Raw genomic sequence first — 22,612 nt, 5'->3', positions numbered from 1 at the left:
AAATTTCAAAAAGAGGATGGGACTGAAAAGGCATTCTGAATTAGGCTGTAAGACTCGGAAAATCAGGAAAAGCAGATACATATGTGGTGGTAAAAAAACACAATAAATACATATTTTTCTTTAATGGTCTTGTAAAACCAAATTGATGCCAAAAGACATGGTTTAATAATCTAGTTCTGCTCTCTTCCTCTGTGCAAACTTTCTCACCTATGCAATGATATGATCTCTCATCTATCTTATTTAGATAAATGTATGCAAAAGCTCTCTGTAAAAAAAATTTTTTTGCAGTAACATATGGAAGTTTACAAACTACATTCATATTATCACACATTTGATCTCACAATGATCCTATTATATGGGGTAATGAAAGTAAATATTTTCCAAAAAGCCTAACCTAATAAAAAGTACTGTAGCACAGGAACTTTGACTCCCAGTAAATTATCATCTTATTAAATTAAATTTGCTAGAATAATTATCTTTACATCACACTTAATAAAATTACTCTTTAAGGAAAAAAATCCTAAAATGCAATTAAGAACTGAAGTATTATTATTAATACAACAGTTATTGAAAATGAAGTACAGATTTTTGAAAGAAGGCAATTAACAACTCTTGTCTTATTTATAAATAAAGAATGTTTCAAATAAGACTATTACAAAGAGAAATCAGCTCTTTAAAAAACAAATTAACTTACCGTATACTCAATAGTCCCTTTGGGTTTCTGAAAAGACATTCGTCTCCCATCTTTCTTATCTAGGGTCTTCTTTTGGCCAGTGTCTGGGGAAAAAAAAAAGGATGTAAAACTCTTATTAAATTCATTTTCCTTTCAAAGATGTCAAGGACTGCTAAATAGAGCTCAGGCAGACATCTACTAGACTCACTAGTAATACAGGTTGCTATCTAGAATTCTCTGCTCTAAAACATGACCAAGTGTCAAAAAAAGTAAATGTCTTTCCTCCCTGCTTGCTTTACAAATTGACCAGTAAGAAACATTATAAAACTGGAAGTCAGTTCAAAACATAATGCATAAAGGAAGTTACTAAAAACTAAATAAAGGACCATATCTTTCAATATATCTAACCTGATAGTAAGAAACTATATTTGAAGATTTATTATTATTATTATAATTAACCAAACCAAATCTGAAATATGTAACATTAATCCTCACATAAGAAAATGTCTCTACTTCTATAATAATATAGTCTTCCCTATGGAATAATATTAAATTACTGAATTCCTTATATATAACATGTAGTAGGTTAAGATACTCCTTCACATATAAACACACTTCTGTGCATTTCATTTCAGATAAATGCCAACTATTTTTCACTTATCAAGACATTTCACTTGAACACCAAGTTTATGGTATCTGTTTCAGTTTAAATTTTGCCTTAGCGTTAACCTTCTCATTATACTTCATGTAGCAAAGATTGCAGTGAATTGATAAAATGTCACTCCTCTCAATCTAAACAATCTTAAATAAAATCAATCTCTAAACAACTAATTAAAAGCTCAAAACTGAGTAAGATAGTACCACAGCAAAATGCTATATTCACCCTTAATTATTACAATATTAAGGCAATAATTTTCTAAGAAAGATTAGTTCTACCTAAGCATAAATGATCTAGAAAACATCTATTTCCTTGTTCTCCTTTTATTCAATTTTAATTGACATTTGACCATAGTAGAGTTTGTTTATATTACCTAATTAGCTCAGTTGAATGACTAGTTCTAATGAAACATTACCAATAATAATATTAATAATCAAGTCTGAATTCTCCAAAAATCAGTTAGCTCTGTAACACGTAAAAAGAATGTCCTAAAATCTTCCTGATCACCCAAGCTAACCCAAGCCACTGTTATTAGTCACACAGCATCTTGTCTCTTTTACAGTATCTGACAGTTTTTCTAATCTCTTCCACTAAACTGCCAACTACAAAACACCTTGCTTGATTTGTTCCACAATGCCTCCTCAGTGCCTAACAGAGCCTGACACATCATGACAAGCATCCAATTAGAATGAATTAATGTTTTGAAGCAACAACTTGAACTGTACATAATTTAGTCATTTTTAATAAAGAAAAGTAAACAAAGTAAAAAATATATACATACAGAGCTCCTAATTTTATATCCTAAATATCTAAAGAACTCTTAAAAACTGAGGGAGAAAAAAGATGAAAATTCAGATGGAAACACAGGCAAAAGATATGATCATATAATTCACAAGAGAAGGTAAAAGTGACCCTTAAACATAAAAAATGTGTTCCATCTAACTTATAATTAGAAAAATGAAATTTAAACTACACTGGGATACCATTTCTCACCTATCACTTTACTAAAATTCAAAAGCTGACTACAGACTGGCTGCAGAAAGAGACATTCTTCTACATTTATGGTGGAAATGTAAAATGGTACCGTTCTTAGGGAAAAACATGTATTATTTTTGCTTATCACTATATTGTTAATTTTTTCTTCATTGAACAGAATATATTTAAATCTGATTTTTTGTGATAAAACATTAAAATTATTTTAAATTTTAAACAGTAATTCATTTCTGCTATTTCATAAACAGCAGAGAGAGCCAAAAACACTTTCCTCATTTTGCAACTTAAACTTTTTAAGCAATGCAAAATACAGTTCTGGATTACTTTTAACTAATAGTATATATCCCTTCTTAATTGATTTTAGGAGTAAGTATTTGTCTACATTTACTTTCCCTAATAGTAGTTTTTCAATCTGTGTTTCATAATATCCTAAGAGTTCATTAAACATTTAAAAAATGAAATTTGCAACTGTTGGATCATTTTCAAAAGTTCACCATGGAGTGCAGCTCACAGCAAGAAAACTAATATACTAGCTTTCTGCAGTTTAAAGTTTGAAACAAACTGAAAGTATTCACTTTAATAATTTAATAGTATAAAATATACTATAATGATTTTACCTATTATAAAAATAGTTCTAAAACTATTTTAATAACCAATATTAAAACATGTGTTCATAAATTTAAGTACCAGAGCACAACGAGATACATTGATCATTCTCTTCTACTAGTAAGAAAATAGAATCACAATATTTGAGGATTGAAAAGTGCTCACAGCTGTTACCTAGTCCAGTCTCTTACATGGTAAATTTATAATACCCTTTTAAAGACAGTTGTTAGCAAATATGACTCTAGACTGGGAGTATGGAAAGAAGAGGTCCTGCACTTCCTCACAAAAGTTACTACTATTTAGAAATGCACATATATTTCTGATTTATCTGACAATCAAAATAATAGTTAACATTTATCAAGTGCCTAGTATATTGCCAGGCACTGTTCTAACCACTTAACATTCATTACATTACCTAATTCATCAACGTTATAAAGTGGGTATCCTTATTATCCCCACTTTACAACTGAGAAAACCAAGGCACAATTTTGGTTATCACAATGGGGGAGTATTACAGGCATCTAGTGGGTAGGGGTCATACTAAACATTGTGTCCTAAATAATACACATAACAGTCCCCCACAAAAATAATTATGTCACAAAATATCAATACTGTTGAGGTTGAGAAACCATGCTATATAGTCAGCACCTAGTAGTATATATGACACACAGTAGATGTTTGCTAAATATCTGATAGATAAATGAATATTCTTTCTCAAGCATATAAACATGCCTTGCTTTCAGGAACTTTTCATTGTAACCTCAGTTTTTCTATGGTCTCAATTCCACCCGGAAGTTGGCATACAATTTAAATGTGCATATCTTTTCTTAACCTGAGTCATAACACAAGTACGTGCTCAAAGTACTTGTAAATGGAGGGGAAAAAAAGAAACAAAACCCAAAAAACCCTGCTAAACTCATCAAGATGCAGTAATTTGACTGAAACATTATTAAGCAAAAAAGTCAATGGTTTTTAACCCTACCTACACATCAGAGCCACCTGAGAAAGTTAAAACTGGTTGCAGTCCTAAATTTAACAGATTATGATTTATGATATTTTTGGTTATTGCCAAACTTTAGAGTTCTCATGGTATGGTGGGGCCTTGCCATCAGAATCGAAAAAAATCTGCCCAGGGAATTCTAATACACTGCCAGTGTTGGGACTCACTACTGTAGAACAATACTGTCCAAAGAAACTTTCTGCAATAACAGAACTGATTTATATCTGCATTGTCTGCCATGGCAGCCACTAGCATTGTGGCTTTTGAGTACTTGAAATAGAACTAGTGAGAGAGAAAACTGAATTTTCAATTTAATTTTCATTTAAAGTCATTTAAACTAAAACAGTTTCATGTGCCTAGCTGCTACCACCCTGGACAACGTTGATATAGAATCTAAACCCAGATTCCTCAATTCAGTTGTTCACTCATCACATTTCAGAAAGTGCTCAACAGCCACATCTGCCCAGTGGCTGCTATACTGGGCAAGACAATATAGAATACTTCCATCACTGGAGAAAATTCTATTAGACTCTCCAGAAAATCCAAAATCTTGACTATATGATCTAAAATCTATAGTTTATAACCTAGCACCTACCCTTCAGTTAAGACAAACTATCAGATAAGTGCATATTTAGATTAATTCCTTTCACCCTGTACAGACTTGATTTACTAATTTGTATTCTGTTACTACACCACTGAACTACATTAAAGCATGGTGTTAAAAAATAGCTTTTGAAATTAGAATCTGTTATTTACCATAAAGATGGTGAGGCTACTTCTTGTTATATTAGAATTCCATGAGAATTTTTTCTTTTTATTCTCACAATCAGGGAAAGTTATATTTCTCTTGCCTGTGTAAACAACAGGTTTATCTTTATCTTAGTGACACTGATTTATGTCTGATCATATTTCTCTTTTTTCACTGATTGCTAGAAAACAAAGACAAATTTTTGGCCTTTCTCTAATACATTAATTTGACCTTAAAACATGCCCCTTTTTGGTATTAACATCATTCATTCATTCGTTCAACAAAATGTATCAAGAGCCTCTTAATTTAAGTTTGCTAATGGCCATGAGGGGAGCCTTTATATACAGAAAAAACTTTGCAGTTACTCTGCTTTTTAATTGTTTGATTTACTGACAGACAAATATATATACCCTAGTTTTCCCTTAAGCCTTCAACTATAAAGTATATTCTATTTATAAGTCTAGTAAATTTTAACACACTTTCTAAGGTGCTTTTGATATTTAATCAACTCAAACAAAAACCAGACTAAATATCCTTAAATAATCCTATTTATGAACTTGAGTAAGTAAAATCTCTCACATATACTAACTTGCATTTATAAATTTACTATATTCTATTTAAAACACTTTAATTGCCTCTAACAAGAAAATCTTTCTAAAAACTTAACTCTAGTAAATACAATAAAAGTTTAAATATAAGGAATGTTAAGTTCTCTTAAACATTCCAATAGTTTCTAAATTTAGCCAAATACTTGCACCTTTAACCTTAAAATCACTCAAAAAAAAATTACACAAGTATTCATTTTAGATTTGTAAGACTAGTTTGTACTCTAATAGGCCTAATTCTCTGAAATACAACAAATATTTTAAAGACCAAATACACTGATTATTCCTAAAGTTAATACAAAAATATTAATCCCAATCTTTTAAAAAATTTCATCATTTCTGTATTCACTTCTAACCTCATCATGGATAAAAGACTTAGCCACTAAGGAAAACAGAGATTCTCAAAGTGTGGCACTTGAGAACTTGTTAGAAATGCAAACTATCGGGCCTGACTCAGAAGCACCGACTCACACACGCTAGTGGAGAGGTCCAACATTTTTCACAAGCCTTTCAGGTGATTTTGAGGCACACTAATGCTTGAGAATCACTGCTTTATTGTAGCTTCCACTACTCAGTGGCAGTTTTGTACTAAAATACAGATAATATAAAACTTGAGTTCAGCCATCCTGAGATATGAAGCAATTCTAAAATAGGCAAATCTACTTCATGCTTGAAAACCAATGGACTACGGGAACAACATGAACTCAAACTTAGTAGGAGTTACCATAAGAGCAGAGGCAGGTTGTCTTCAAGAAGAGATTCTTCTCTCTGGCCCATCTTAGGAAATGAGACTAAGACTGCAGAATTCTAGGGTTATCTTCTTTCATGACAGTGAGGTTTTTTTTTTTTTTTTTTTTTTTTTTTTAATATTACAACAATTGGTACAACAAGTCCTTTAGAGGCATTTGGTCTTCCCTGGGTTCTACATAAATTACTACCTAACTGTTCCAGATACTCTGCATCTGCAATTTCCAACGTAAAACACATCAAAGTTTTCTAACACCTTCATTGGATTTTGCATTTTCAGTTTAATCATTTTAATATCCTCCTGACTCTAAAGAGATTTCAATGACAATTCATCCTATCCTTTACATAATTTAACTTGTTTTAACTAACATCATACCTGATAGAATTCCGCATTCCTCTCACATTTTTCCCCTGTGTGACAGGGTCAGAACTCTTAGAAATATGAAGATATCACTCGAATGGATTCTATATCCCTTATTTCTCTGCCTGGCCCAGTTTCTTCATCAGGAAAACGGCATAAGAATAGTACCTATCTTACAGAGTTGTTATTAGGATTAAATAAATGTATTTGCTAGTGTCTGCCCCATAGAAAATGTTTTTATCAGCACTGATTCTTGTTGCTATTTCTCAGAAAGATATCATTTTTAACTGCAAAAAGTAAATGAAAAGAAAATTTAAATAAGAATGAGATATGTTTAAAGTATGCTGTAACCAACTGGGAAAACAGCTGACATAATAGGGCTGTTTATGATAAAAACTATATTACACTTAAGTTGAGACTCTTAACATGTTAAATGAATCTGCTTTCTTAGTTATTGCCATGTGATCTAGTAAAGTGAATACTTTTATACACTACCCGATATAGGTTATGGTCATGCCTCCAAACAAGAGCTATACTCAAGTTCCAAAAATCTTTTTTGAGACAGAACATATTTTATTCTTTAAGCAGGAACAAAAATTGTATCATAAGATGTTTTCTTTGTAATTGTTATTAACTAGAGTAGTTGTGATTAGCTCCTTAATGTGTCTAAGGCCCAATTATGGTTTTCCTTGAGGGGACTCTAATGTTGGAGTCAGCAAGCACTGAAAGCTAGTAAGAGCAAAAGCAGCCACCGTGGAGGGGAGTAAAGGCATCAGTTAGCGTTCACAGTCCCGTGAGTGGTTTGCTTATCTACAGACTGAAATCAGAAACATATGACCAAAGTTTTATCTGGTCTATCCTTAAACTGTCAATGGTAAAGCTATTTTATCAACATCATTACTGATCATGAAACAGTGAGGAGCAAGATCACCAAGAAACGGAGTCCTGAAATGTAGCCAATCTACAAGTGTGTAAGTGCACAAGATACACTGCTACACCAGTCAGTTTAAAGAACTAAAAGAATGGTGACAGACAACAGGGAACTTAAGCAGCTGTTATAAAAATCCAAAATAAGGGCAGTCACAAGCAGAAAGGGCGGAAGAAATCCTTCAAACAGACTAACTCATTCTGAAGGACACAAATACAGAGAAAAACCCTATAGCCAAACCTGTCTGGTAGGAGCTGTAAAAAAAGTCTTCATCTCAGGCAAGGGATGTCAGGCAAATTAGTGAGAACCCTTTTTTTTTTTTTGTTACCTGTATATACACATGTTGCCTCTCAAAGGAGTCAATTTAGGAAGTTATATTTATTTTAAGAATGGTTCGGGGTGATCGAATTATTTCTGAGGCACTCATTTCTTGAACTACCTTCAGAACTCTCTGGGCATAATTTTATAGACTTACAATGTTTTTACCTCCAAATGCTATTTTCTAGCTTTACCACCCATCATTTTCACTAATTCTATTCCAAATGAAAAAGAGCTTGAGAGGTGAGAACGTCTGAGATCATCCGATCAACATCATTTACAGATAAGAAAATATAGGCTTAGAGATTAAGTAACTTGTACAAATTCTTTCAGCAACTTAACGCTAGGATTTACCTTCCCACACGACTGTAGTCATAACTAGGACATCACAAGGCCTCTTTGACTTGTGTCACACATTTGGGGGCATCATGAATATTAAAAAATGTGCCATGAATTCATAATGCAGCTTCAACAGAAGAGGGATTTGTATAGTATTTTGAAGTTGCAACTCTGAAAAAGAGTGTCAGATATAGCAGTGTGCTCAATAAATGTTTTTGAATGAATTAATCAGATGTATATGTTTGGGCATATTTATAAAAATATTGATCATATCCCCTCCTGGTTAAGTTATACCACATACTTCTGAATTCTTCAACTGCCTAGAGGCTGGCCACATTTCAATTGCTTTTCAATAGACAAAAGACGACTCATTAAAAAAAAAAAAGAAAACACCAAAAAACAAACAAACAAAAAAACCCTTTATTCAAACACTTTAAAGTTATAGTCCTCATCCCTGGTCCCACCTTTAAGAGGATTCTGCATCTGGTTAATGTCCTTCAAAGCAGAAACAGTATCCCTTTTTATTTTCTAATTCCATAAACAGAAATTGTGAAGACAAAATATTTTATGTAATATGAAGAAAAATTAATAAAAGGGGTCATCCTAAAATTAAACTTTAATATTCAAGTTCCTTCAAAGCTGAAATATTACACATCTACACACACAGATCAGTAGAGGTCCTCACTGTTTCAGAGCTTTAAGGTGAATGACAGGATGTGCTGTTATGGATAGACTTTATATTCTTTGTACTTTTCTCTATTTTCTAAACTCCTTAATGCTCATATATTTATTCTCGTAACACCAAAATGCATATTAAAACAGATAACAAAAATAAAATGTAAGTGACTAGGAGAGATCTCCCACTTAGTAACTCAGAGGAAGCCCAGGACACTGGAGAAGTTACCATATGCATTATGCCATTACTTTTTCAGCATGCGCTTAAAAAAAATTCCAGAAGATATCAATATCATGTCATTATACCCGATTTTTTTTTTTAGGTACGGTACAACGTCACTGCGATGAAAGAAAACCAACATAACAGGCAGTAGAAATGGTAACTGAGAAAAGTTTCTAGGTTCTGCCACCTCAAGGCAACACGCAGCCTTTCAAAGTACACGACACAAAAATCCGCTGAGTTCCTGTGTAAGTGAAGCATTTTCTTTTCCGAAGTCGTATTAAGTGTTGATGCAAATTCTAACAGCTGACAAACATCAAATAAAAACAATGATCCAAACCAAAACCAAGCCGAGCTCGGTGTTCTTAATGATCTGGAAGATGAAAAGCACGGGCGTCATAATTGGTTCAACTGCCTCCCAGGGTGAGGGAAAAACGAAGGGACCGTACCCTTGAAAGAGTTGGCGGGGTTAAAAAAGCCGACTATAGGTGAAGAAAGCAGGAAGAGCAGGGCAGGAAGAGCTCCGACGCAGAGGGCAGAAAGTCTTCCGTCCCCAGAGCAGGGCGAGTCCTCCGCCCCGCCCCCCGCCCGCCGCCCCCCGCACACCTGCCAACGCCCGGCCCGCGCCCCCCGCACCCCCACGCAGCGCCGCCTCCCCCCAGCCCTCAGCCCGGGTCGGCCGCGCGGGACGCGAAGGAAGGCTGGGCTCACCAGGTCCCTCCGGGCTGGACGGCGCCGGGGGCCGGTGGGGCGGGGACCCGCACCCGGGGTCCCCCTGGGCAGGCTCCCTCAGGTAATCCTCGAAGCGCACCTGCCGGGCTTCGCCGCCACCCCCGAACCCCCACAGGCGGTTGGCTGTGCCCCGCAGAAGGCGCCCGCTCTTCCCCGTGAACGTGGTCAGGTAGTCCATGCTGCCGCGGGGCAGGCACCGAGGAGGCCGACAATTTCCGCCGCGGCGGCCGCTCGGTGCGCGCCCGCCCGCGCGTCCGACCCGACACGGGGGCGGCGGCTCCGCGCGCCTCACTGGAGTCGGGGAGGGGGAGGGGAAGTCCTAAGCTTGGCCCCGGGACGGACCATCCGGGAACTACGCGTCGGGGGAGCAGAAGCTGGACCAAAGTTTTGAAAAGTTTTTCTCATTGCTTCCGAACGCCAGTTAGGGGCCAAGCATAGTTTCTAGAGTACATACCTCATTTCTGAAACAGAGGCAGCCTCGAAAAGCTGGCGGCTTTTTAGCAAGCCCGCCCAGCCCTATCCTCTCTCCCCCACCCGCCCGACCCCAGTGGAGCAGGCCTGCCCCGCCCTACCCCGCCCCGCCCGGTCCCCACCGAACCGGACTTTCAGGACTGCGGGTGGAAAAGGGAGAAGGCCGAGCCTGGGGCCCGAGGGCAGAGCAGGGTATACGGATGGCCCAGGGGAGGCTTTGCTGGATTTTCAAAGTTTGGGGACCGAGGAGGGCAGTGTCAAAAAGTTTCTGTGTGTCAAAAAGTTTCTGTGAGTCTGTGTGTGTTAGAGGGAGGGGCACAATCCACATGAAACTTGGAGTTGAGGGGGGCGGTGGAGGAAGGAGGGAAAGGTTATTAGTTTTAAGGTAAAACTGCAGTCTTAGGCAACATAGTCCACTAGAAAAAATGTTTCTTAGGAAGCATTATGAGACCATCTTCGTACAATAAAGCATTAATCGTTATGTTCTAAGTTCGCTGTGGCATTATGAACTGATGTTAGAGTTTGACATTCCATGAATCTGGTCCTATAAGGTCAGGTAATTTGGGCTTTAGTGTACAACTTTATTATCCTTTAAGAGAAGAAAGAGCAGTGACACTTGACAGACATTCACCTGGTTTTGTTTCCTGTGACGCTGTGGCATTATGAACTGATGTTAGAGTTTGACATTCCATGAATCTGGTCCTATAAGGTCAGGTAATTTGGGCTTTAGTGTACAACTTTATTATCCTTTAAGAGAAGAAAGAGCAGTGACACTTGACAGACATTCACCTGGTTTTGTTTCCTGTGAGATCTGGTTTTTCTCTTTCACATCTGTTTATATCTCTTTCAGTTTTTTCCACGCATTAAATAAACTCTTTCTTGGAATTACCGATTTGTTCATGTATTTGAAGAAAAGGTCTGAATTAGTTAGGAAGTTGAAGAACTAATCATAACAAATAATGGGTTCCAGAAAAAATCTTTCAGGAACTTAAGCTTTTTGCCAAAACAATAAAATTACTCGCCCCCCACCCTTTTAAAAAATTGTTTAATTTTCTTCCACACCATCACCATTTTCAGCTTACATTCTAACTCGGTTGGCCAAACTTCACCATTCTAACAATCAGCATCACCTTTATACAGTTAAACGTTTAGAATAAATGGGCTGCACCCCCAGAGTGCAGTTTACAGTATTTCTGAGTAAAGACCCAGGAATCTGCATATCCAGCAATCATCGATGTGTCATATGCTGCTTGGGAAAGCACTGCCCCAGACATCCTTCTGTACCTAACTAGGGACCCACTTGGTAGAATGGTAAGTGGCTCCTGGTTTTTCTAAGATTTCCATGTGAGAAGGGAGGAAGCATTATCATGCTTAGCACCACTTTCAAGATCTCAGGTTCGCTCAGTAAGCTTTAAAAATCGAATTTCAATGACTTTAATCCTGATGAACTAAACAGAAATTCTTTTCCTAAGATGTAGTTTACATCTTGGAAGTTGCCATTTAGTTTATGATAATCATATAAAAATAGTGGTTGAGTTTTTTATACCTGATTAAATCTGCACTTTTTTATCTAACCTTAGCAGAAACTTGTATTCTGCCAGTTCAAATACACGTTTTCAGGCAGTTAACCCAACAATTTTTCTGCTTCTACTTCATGGAAAGCTAGAGCTGCTGGAGAAAAATGTATAACCTTGATGATAAGTGCGTTACAAATTTTTATTTAAATTCAGCGAATGTCTCCAAAGTCCTTTTACTCATCTAATCAGCTTTTCTTTTTATTCTCCACATTTGTTGTCTGAACCATCACCATTCTCCTGAAGTTATCAAATTCATCACTTAAACATGTTACCTGGTCTCCTGCATGACTCAGATAATCACAGGCCATCAAATATGAACACTCTCAGTTTTCTTCCCTTTTTTTTTCTTTTTTTTTCTTTTACACGGGGGGGGGGGGCTTTTTCTTTTTAACCTACGATAAGCTCATCTACATATAGTTGCGTCAGAAGGAAATCCTTAATCTCATCCATGCCTCCCCTTCTCTAAATTAATTCTTGATCTTAGTCTGGGGTATGTTGTCCATGACTTGACCACCATATTATTCCACTCTTGTATTATTTTCTTCTCTCTCCACTCTAGTTTCTTCCTCCTTATCCTACCTATATCATCCACATAAATCCAAAAAAAAAAAAAAAAAAAAAAGAGTCCGTATATACCATGTCTGCCTCCTCCAGCAACCCTTTGCCTTATTTTTAAAATAACTTTACTAACATATGATTTACAAACCATATAATTCATCTGTTAAAATGATACAATTCAATGGTTGTCAGCATATTTACACAGTTGTTAAACCATCACCCAAATCTAATTTTTGAACATTTCTATCACCACCAAAGGAAACCTCCTATCCATTTGTAGTCACTCCCCATTCACACCACAGGCATAGACAACCACTAATCTACTTTCTGTCTCAATGGATTTTCCTTTTATACATATTTCATATAAAAGGAATCATATAAATCTAGTCATTGGTTCCTGACTTCTTTCACTTAGCTTAATGCTTCTAAGGCTTACTCAGGTTATAGTATATATTAGTACATTATTCCTTTTTATTGCCAAATAATTTTATTATATGGATATATCACATTGTACTTACCATTTAAAAGTTGATGGACATTTGAATTGTTTCCACTTTTTGGCTATTATGAGTAATGTTGCTATGAACATCTATGTACAAAATTTTTATGACTGAATAATACTCCACTCTGTAGTATATCACATCTTCTGTATCCATTCATCCAATGATGTTTATTTAGGTTGTTTTCATGTCTTGGCTATTGTGAATAATACTGCAATCAACATGAAGGTGAAGATATCTCTTTGAGATGGTGATTTAATTTCCTTTGGCTATATACCCAGAAATGAAATTGCTGGATCATATGATATTTGTTTTTAATTTTTTGTGGAACATCCATACTGTTTTCCACAGTGGCTGCACCAGTTTACATTCCCACCAACAGTGAATGAAGGTACCCTTTTCTCCACATCCTTGGCAACACCTGTTGTATCTTGTCTTTTTGATAATAGCCATTCTAACAAGCATGAGGTGATCTCAGTGTGGTTTTGATTTGCACTTCCTTGATGATTAGTGATGCTGCTGAGCATCTTTTCATGTACCTGTTGGCCATTTGTATGCCTTCTTTGGAAAGTGTCCATCCAGGTCCTCCACTCATTTTTTAATTTGATTGGATTTTTTTTTTTTTTTTGCTATTGAGTTTTACAAATTCCATATATATTTTGGATAATAACCCCTTATCAGATAAGAGGTTTGCAAATATTTTCTCACATTCTTTAGGTTGACTTTTCATTTTGTTATTTTGCTGTGCAGAAACTTTTTACTTTTGATGTAGTTTCACTGGTTTATTTTTCCTTTTGTTTGTGCTTTTGGTGTCATATCCAGAAATCATTGCCAAGACTTTTCCCCTATGTTTTCTTCTAGGAGTTTTATGGTTTCAGGTCTTGGATTTGAGTTTCTAATCTGTTTCAAGTTAATTTTTGTGTATGATGTAAGATAGAGGTCAAATTTCATTCTTTTGCATGTGAATATCCAGTTTTCCCAATATCATTTATGAAAGAAACTGTATTATTGGCTATCCCTTTTCAAATATTAGTCGATGGTATATGCATTGTTTATTTCTGGGCTTTTAATTCTGTTCCACTGGACTATGTGTCTGTTTTTATGCCAGTATTCTACTATTTTGATTACTATGGTTTTGTAATAGATTTGAAATCGGGAAGTGTGATGCGTCAGCTTGGTTGTTCTTTCTCAGAAGTGCTTTGGCTGTTTGGAGTCTTGCAGTTTCATATGAGTTTTAGGATTGTTTGTTTATTTCTGTGAAAAATACCATTGGAATTTTGATAGGGGTTGCACTGAACATCTAGAACACTTCGGGTGGTATGGACATTTTAATAATATTAATTCTTCCAATTCATGAACACAGGTTACCTTTCCATTTACTTGTATCTTATTTGATTTCTTTCATCAATATCTTGTAGTTTTCAAAGTAGAGATCTTTCACATCCTTGGTTAAATTTATTCCTATTTTATTGTTTTGATGCTATTGTAAATGGGGTTGTGCTCTTTATTTCTTTTTCAAATAGTTCATTGCCAGCATATATGAATATAACTGATTTTCTATGTTGATTCATATCCTGCAACTTTATGAAATTTGTTTATTAATTCTAACAGTACTTTTATGAAGTCTTTAGGGTTTTCTATACAAGATCATATCACCTGTAATAGTACTTCCTTATAATTTGGATGACTTTATTTCTTTGTCCTGTCTAAATGCTCTGGTTGGAACTCCTAGTATTATGTTGAATAGGAGTGGTGACAGTGGGGACCCTTGTATTCTTGATCTTAGAGGAAAAGCTTTCAGCTTTCACTGTTGAGTGTGATTTTAGCTGTGGGCTTATCATTAAATGGCATTTATTGTGTTGAGATGCATTCCTTCTATACCCAATTTTTTTGAGAGTTTTTGTCATGGAAGGATATTGAGTTTTGTCAAATGTTTCTTCTGTATCTATTGAGATGATCATATGACTTCTATCTTTCATTCCATTAACGTGGTGTATAACATTTATTGATTTGCATACGTTGAACCATTCTTGCATCCCAGGAATAAGTCCCAGTTGATCATGGTGTATGATCCTTTTAATGTGCTGCTGAAATCTGTTTGCTACTATTTTGTTAAGAATTTTTACATCTATATTCATCAGAGATATTACCCTATAGTTCTCTTTTCTTGCAGAGTCCTTATCTGGCTTTGGTATTAGGGTAATGCTGATCTTACAAAAAGAGTTTAAGAGTGTTCCATCCTCTTCAATTTTCTGGAAGAGTTTGAGAAGGAATGGTGTTAATTCTTATTTGTATGTTTGGTAGAATTCACCAGTGAAACCATCTGGTCCTGGCCCTTTCCTTTTGGGGATGTTTTTGATTACTGACTCAATCTTCTTATTCATTATTGGTATGTTCAGATTTTCTGTTTCTTTATGATGCAGTTTTAGTAGGTTGTATGTTTCTAGGAATTTATCCATTTCTCCTAGGTTATCCAATTTGTTGGCATGTACTTGTTCACAGTAGTCTCTTATGAACTTTTATACTTGTATGTTATCAGTTGTAATGTCTCCTCTTTCATTTCTGATTTTTAATTGGAATCTTCACCCTTTTTGTCTAAGTCCAGCTAAAAGTTGTCAATATTTTTCATCTTTTCAAAAACCAACACTTTGTTTTACTGATTTTTTTCTAATGTTTTTCTAGTCTCTATTTCATTTATCTGCTCTGATCTTTGTTATTTCCTTCCTCTGCTAACCTTAGACTAATGTTTGTTCTTCTTTTCTAGCTCCTTGGAGTATAAAGTTAGGTTGTTTATTTGAGAGCTTTCTTTTTCTTAATGTAGGAGTTTTTTGCTATTGAATTCCCTCTTAGTACTGATTTTTCTGTACCCAGTAAATTTTGGTATGTTCTATTTCCACTTCATTTGTTTCAAGATACTTTTTGATTTCCATTTTGATTTCTGCTCTGACCCACTGGTTATTCAGGAGTGAACTTGTTAATTTCCACATATTTGTGGATTTTCCAGTTTTCTTCCTTTTATTCATTTCTAGTTTCATACTATAATGATCATGAAAGATACTTGGTATAGTTTCAACCCTTCTATATTTGCTGAGACCTGTTTTGTTAACTAACATATGATCTATCCTAGAGAATGTTCCACGTGCACTTGAGAAGTATGTGTATTCTACTAGTGTTAATAAACACAATGCTCTGTATAGGTCTGTTAGGTCTATATACTATAAAGTATAGTTTAAAACCAGTGTTTCCTAATTGATTTTTTTGTCTGGCTCATCCACCTATTGTTGAAAATAGGGTATTGAAGTCCCCTACTATTATTGTATTTTGTCTACTTTCCACTTCAAATCTGTTAGTATTTTTTTTAATATATCTAGGTGAAGAATTCCTTTTAGCATTTTTTTATAAGGCAGGTCATAAATAAGCTTTTATTTGTTTGGGAAAGTCTTTATCTCATCTTAACTTCTCAAGGACAAGTTTATCAATTCATGAAAATCATATGCTATTTACCTGGCAACTATTTTATGGGATAGGAATGTCAGAACTCAAATTTCTTAAGCAGAATCACTGATAGAATCAATAAAGTGGACTGACACTAAGCAAAGAGGTTTTGTAAGTGTTAAGAAACAGAGGAATGAATCTATTATTCACTTAGTACACCTGAATCTGTCAGTGAACCTAAAACCTGACTTTAGTAGATAGCCAAATTGGTTATCCTTGACATTAACCCTTTCTTTATTTAAATCCTTAGTGTTTCTTTATCCACGAAAAGGGTTATGCTAGCATTCAGATTCCTTATCTTATGAGACTCTCACCTGTGCCAAAAAGCCACAACAAGGAAGTATATTGGCAATTGTTTGGATAAAACCATGACCAAAGTACTGAAGAGTATATGATAAAAGATTTAATATGACCTTTCAATAGAATGGGAAAGGGCTTAATATTGAGTAAAAATAAATTTCCCTCTAGTAGATGCCAGTCCTGGATATAATCACTACAAACCCTACTTAAAACCAAGTAACCTTTTCTCAATTTGAGAACTGTCTAAAAAGTGGTACCTACTACACTTGTTAGAAATAACACATATAGGGAATCAGGGTAAGCAAAGACCCAGGAATACCATCACTGAGAATTATAGTGGAAACTTCGGTCACAATAACTGACTTCAAATTAACATAGAACTGTTTCAGGACTATTTTTACATCCTCTCAAAGATAATAATTACATTTATAATATTACAGCCCAAATATTCTGTATCTAGAATGTGGCAGCTTCTGACTTTGGATCAGTTTCACTTGGTTCATTTAACAAATACCAAGAGATACTACTATTTATGTCTAAAGTTGTGAAAACTCAAAAGTCTTTAGGATCAACAGCCAATCAGGATCCCTAAAGAGGTGTGTTGTGTTATGATGACAAACACTGGCAGTCTTTCTCTGCAGGTTTCTTTCTCTGCCTCTGCTCTGTGTGAGGTTGTGGTAGAGTGTTTCTACAGGTGGGACAGCATCCACAGCCATGCAGACCCTCTGTCTCTTTCTCTTTCTGGACTCTTCCTCTCCACCCTCATTCCACTTCTCCTCTCTTAACTCTATGTTAGGTTTTTACATGTTGCTGCAACTTCTTATTTCTGTTTATTGAATAGAATTTTGATATTTCATATTCTTAATCTAAAAAAGCTGATAAGTGAAACATTTAGACAAACAAGTAGTATATGAAAAGCTTTATTTTAATATATTATTTTAGGTATTAATAGTAAATATTTTAAGGTTATATAATATTTAGTTATATTTTTGGAGAGGTTTAAGGTTAGAATCTATTAGAAATAATTTCCCTATCTTTGCTCTGTATTTTTAAAAAAAGTATTAGAAATATGTAAATGTAAAAAGGAGAAGAGAAAAGCAGAACAATCTGGGAGAAACCTAAGCCTGTTGCTAGTTATTATTTTTATTCCAAAATGCCACTGTCTAGCTTCAATCTATAGCTGGTAATTAGATCGTTTTTGTTTTTGTTTTTCCTTGTTGTGGGGGCAGGTGGGGAGCTGAACCCTGGGCTCTATCAATACAAGACAAAATGAAGCACAGCAATAAACACAGAACCTGCTTACAAGTCCATTTATCTGTCTTAGAGAAAGTTCCGAATGGCAATGCCATGTTCTCACCAACAGTCTACTTGTTTCAGCCATGGTACAAACTGATAAGTGCTGAGCATAACATTTCAAAGGAAGAGAATCTACTTCTCTTCCCGAAGTATATGGGGGGGTTCCCTGACTCCACATCTCCTCATCCCAAATTCCATTTGGGAGAGATGCTGATAATGCCAGATGAATCAGCCAAAATCCAGGCAGCATCATATAGGAAGAGAGATTCAAACCAGGACAATCAATCTTTAAATGATCCAGCACTAACCAGACTGGTTTAATTTTCAAAAGAGTCACACACCCTGGTCATTTTCGCCCACTGCAGCAGAAACATCAGTATAACCAGGTTCTGTGCTGCTCTAATAGGCATGAAGAAAAGTTTGACCACTTCCAGCCACCTCTCAAGAGAGAAGCACTCCCCACTTCCTACCCAGGGACTCCCATGGGTGCTGAGCTGGCTCTACAACCAACACCATCAGCAGCAGTGGCGTGAAAAACATTTAATGAACGAAGTGAACAAAGACTGGTTGGCAGCCACTTTGTGCCTCCCTTACTAGTTTTCTGGGAGTCAAGGAAGAGGTGGAGAGGAGATTCTTAAAACAGACAGAGACATTTACAGCAGCATTCATTGTTAGACTCTCAGATTGAGCTCGTGTTGCCAATACATTGCATGATACATAAACACATGCATTTATGTTTGCTCATTAAACCATATATGTTGTGTGACATGAAATCTCCCAGCCTTTAGTTTCTCTGCTCTTTAATCATCTCCAACACTGCAACCCCAGTAATCTCAAATCCACAGATCTAACTGTTGCCTTTCCTCTACTTTAAAAAACACTCTTTGTTCACAGCAGTAGCATACTGCTGATAATGCAAATCAGCTATGGAACATTATTAAGAATATGAATTTCCCAACTACACCCCAGCGATCCTGATTCCAGGGCTGTAGGGTGGGGCTAAGGAACCTGCATTTTTTGATTATGAGTCATGTTAGAGATCTAATTCTTATAGTTCTTCCAAATGTTTTGCATGTTTAGTTCATGTGAATCACACACTAACTTCTGAAATAGGGCCACAGACCAGTTTTGACAAACACAGAGCAGAAGTGATGTGTTTTACACTCACACGTGTAAAGAAACAGGCTCTGTTTAAAGCAGCCAATGTTCTACACTCCATATCTTCTACCCCTGCCTCAGCAACCTAGGATGATCCCTCTGCAGGTAGCACGGCTAGAGCCATCTCCAATAACCTGGATCCCTGAGGAACGATGTGGATCAGAGCCCTGCCCCACCAACTGCAACCTGAAATGGATATGTAACATGAGCGAGAACTAACTCAAGAAATAAACACTATTACAGTAAGCCACCGAGGTTTAGGGGTTCATCTGGCACCATAGCATAAGCTTCGCCAATACTGTCTGATCCAAGGGTTTGCAAATGCTTAATTTACATTTATTTTAAAAATATATTTCAAATTAATATACTGAAGACTACCTGATTTAGGTTGTCAAGTTAATGCATTTTGGTTTTTAGGCCTCTCTTGCCATTTCTCTACTCTGATAAGTATTCTCAGATTGCAAGACTAATTTATTAATTTATCATTTAAACTATGTATGTGAATTAGGATTTTCTTGACATTCTACAACCAAAAGCAGGCAAACCCACTAAAACACAAGGAGTAGAATGCTGGGATGCTAATGCTAAAAAGAAGCCATCCCTCACTCCAGTGTAAAACTTTAGTTTCACTCATATCAGCTGACTTCTCTCAATAAATGTCTTTATGAGCAGAAAAATTATAAATTTGAACTTGTAAAACATATGTCTGCTCATAAAATGTGATTTTTATGTTTTATGTACTGGCTTTAGGTAGACCTATATTAGAAAACATTTAAAAAGAATTGCTTTTGGAGCTACAAAGAATGTCTCAATTCTCTGTCACCTAATGCCCTTAACGTATTAATAGCAACCCTAATAAAGGGGCCTTGGTGTTTATCTAGTTGTCTCTTACTTTTATTAACTTATTAGCCAAGGCCTAGAGAAGTCAAGCAAGTCTCTCAAGTCTTGCAAGTCTCACACAGAAAAGAACAGAGCCAGAGGAACTCAAATTAGGGCTTTCCTGCCCGGAGGCTGGCTACGTAAGTGCTCCATCTTTGACTTCAGCCATTAATTGTGACTCTCAATTCACCCAAACATTTGTTGAAGTGGCATGGTGTCCCATAAAGTGTTTTCCAGGTATGCAAGCTAGGTCAAACTATTTTTGAAATGTAGTTTTCTTATCTGTGAAATAAGATTGAACAATACCTATCTTGTAGCCCTATTACAATTAGAAAGGATATGACACATGTACAGTATTAGGATGATTGTTCCCGGGCCTTAAAAATAATAATTTAGATTTACTGCTTTCAGATTTTAGCCTATACTGTTAGATCAGGGCTGAGGGATCAAACCTGGCCTGGCACCTGACTTTGTAAGTTCAGTTTTATTGGAACACAGCCACACCAGTTCATCTGTGTATTGTCTACGGCTGCTTTTGTGCTACAACAGCAAAGATGTCTAGTTGTAACAGAGACCTAATGGCTCAAAAGCCCAAAATATTTAGTCCCATGCTGTTTTCAGGGAAGTTCTGCTGAACTATGTTGTAGGATGCTGAGATCACTTTGAAAGTACCCTTGACTCTTTCATTCGAAGTATCACTCAATACATCTTTCCCTGAGTCAACCACAGATTTGTCTCTGTTCAAGTTGTTCATAAAATTATTTGAGACATGGGCAAGGAAAGTGACAGTTTAGCACAGGAGTTTGCCTTCCTGGTTGAAACGATTACCATTCACAGGACTCACTTATCTGTAGAAGTATGAATCCACTAAATAACACCATCACCCAGTTTTCATTTATCAACCATGTCACGTATTTGTTAAATGTCTTTCTACTATGCACAAGACGAGGTACAGACTCCAAGTGATCACTGTTTTTCCCTTCCCCATGGGTTTCAAGCCGATGCTGTTTGTGTATCCTTCAACTCCACTTTAACCTTCTTTGAAATCTGAATTATCTGTCTAACTATAGTTTTCTGGCAGATCTCTAGTATCCAGGTAGAGACTAGTTATTTGTCACCAAGCCTGATTATTCTCCCTGGGCACAGTGCATTTCCTAGCTTTATTTTTGATCAGTGTGCCCAAGTGATTGAATTCTAGCCAATGAAAGGATTCCAAAAGTGATGTGTGCTATTTCCAGGCTTGGACCACAAAAGCTTCCCACCTGTGACCCTCGATGGTCTTTTCCTTTCCACAGTCTAGAGGCAAATCAGCATGAAGAGCTGAGAAACCATTTATTAAAGATGGCAGAGTGGTCAGATGGAAGGAACCTGGGTCCCTGAATCCATTCTTAGAGGGAAGCCACCCACCACTCAGGAACACCCATTTCGGACTTGAACAAGAAATAAACTTCTCTTGTATCTAAGTCATTATACATATTCTGAGGTTTGTGTGTTATAAAAGAGTGTAATTTTCACAAACACACTATTGTTCTCATCATATTAGTACCAAAGGATCTGTGACCACGTGTCGAAATATCCCAGTAACTTAGTTTTCTGGAACAAGAGATTATAATTCATTCAAAGTGGATGTGGGTGGGTCTTTCACTATATCCTCACCTAGCTTAGCCTACAGATCTCCATGTCACAGTTTTTGTTTTGTATTTCCTAGTAGCTCATTCATTCTTCACTGAGAAAAACAAGGCACAATTGGCACACTTGTTCTGCCTGTTAATAATCAGCTCAGCAAAGCTCATCTTCCTCAAAAAAAGAGCCTCGCACTTCCTCCTTGTTCTCCTTTATTCTAGGACTTCCCTTTACACAGAAGGATCCCAGTTGGCTAGTTCCTATAGTGTTTCTAAAACCTCATTCTATGTTTTGACTTTCCTGACCCTCTTTATTAAAGTTGTATGCCATCCGTTTACTTGTCATGGGTAGTATGTCCTTCCTACTTTGATCTCTTCTAGAAACTAAGCTCAGAGAACATGTTAAGTCACCCAGTTTCCCCCCATTTTACTTCCTCATTAAGATTATTCAGGATTTTGAAGTTTTGGACTGCTACCATCTCTCACGTAGGCTTTGAAATGAGATTCAAATGTCTTATTTATTGTCTGTCTTTCCCAACTAGCATTCAGCAAGGACAGGGACTCCCTTCACTGCTTAGAACATGGCCTGGCACAGAGTAGGCACTCAGATATTACTGTTGAATGAATGAAAGAAACCAGGGCCATTTTTTCTCTAAATCTGGTCCCAGCCCACTTTCTACAACTACAAGAATCACATGTCATTAAGTCTAGCTTGCTCAGCTTACTCCTTCTCATTATTAAGGAGTGCAAACCATCCAATACTTCTCTCTCAAATTGTGGCTCTCCGCCTTGGCTGCACATTTGAGGACGCCTGTGGAGCTTCTGAAATCCCAGCGCTCAGGCCAGACTCCAGATCAATGAAATCCAAACCTCTCAGAGGTAGGATACACACATCCAGGAGGACACTGCCCAGGTGATTTCAATGTACAAGCAAGACTGAGAATCACTGCAGGGCCCCTGTTGTTTCTGTAACACAGTCTTTCTTGTTAGTGAAAGTAAGTCCAGAGACCAGTATCTCTTTTAACACTGTCTTGTGAGGGATCCTGAGATAGTAATAATGAACATATATCAATTCCTTACCATGCCAGGCATCATACTAAAGGTTTTTCATACGTTATTTCCTTAGGTCTCATGTCCACACTGTGAGGGAAGT

General features: G+C 36.4%; 1 protein-coding gene across 4 annotated transcripts in view; it reads right to left on the bottom strand.

Annotated features, from left to right (window-relative positions):
- The window catches only part of OXR1 (oxidation resistance 1), a 380,568-nt gene that overhangs the window by 63,469 nt on the left and 294,487 nt on the right, over nt 1-22,612 (bottom strand). For 3 of the 4 annotated variants that reach the window (XM_074352622.1, XM_074352619.1, XM_074352620.1), the window contains exon 4: nt 695-777. In XM_074352622.1, the coding sequence (XP_074208723.1) occupies nt 695-777 (83 nt within the window). Of the gene's footprint in view, nt 1-694; nt 778-9,582; nt 9,909-22,612 lie in introns of those variants that run through there. The other variant, XM_074352621.1, reaches the window with a different exon arrangement.

This window comes from Camelus bactrianus, chromosome 25 (genome assembly GCF_048773025.1).
Source record: "Camelus bactrianus isolate YW-2024 breed Bactrian camel chromosome 25, ASM4877302v1, whole genome shotgun sequence".
NCBI lineage: Eukaryota > Metazoa > Chordata > Mammalia > Artiodactyla > Camelidae > Camelus > Camelus bactrianus.
This window is presented reverse-complemented; position numbering and strand designations above follow the sequence as displayed.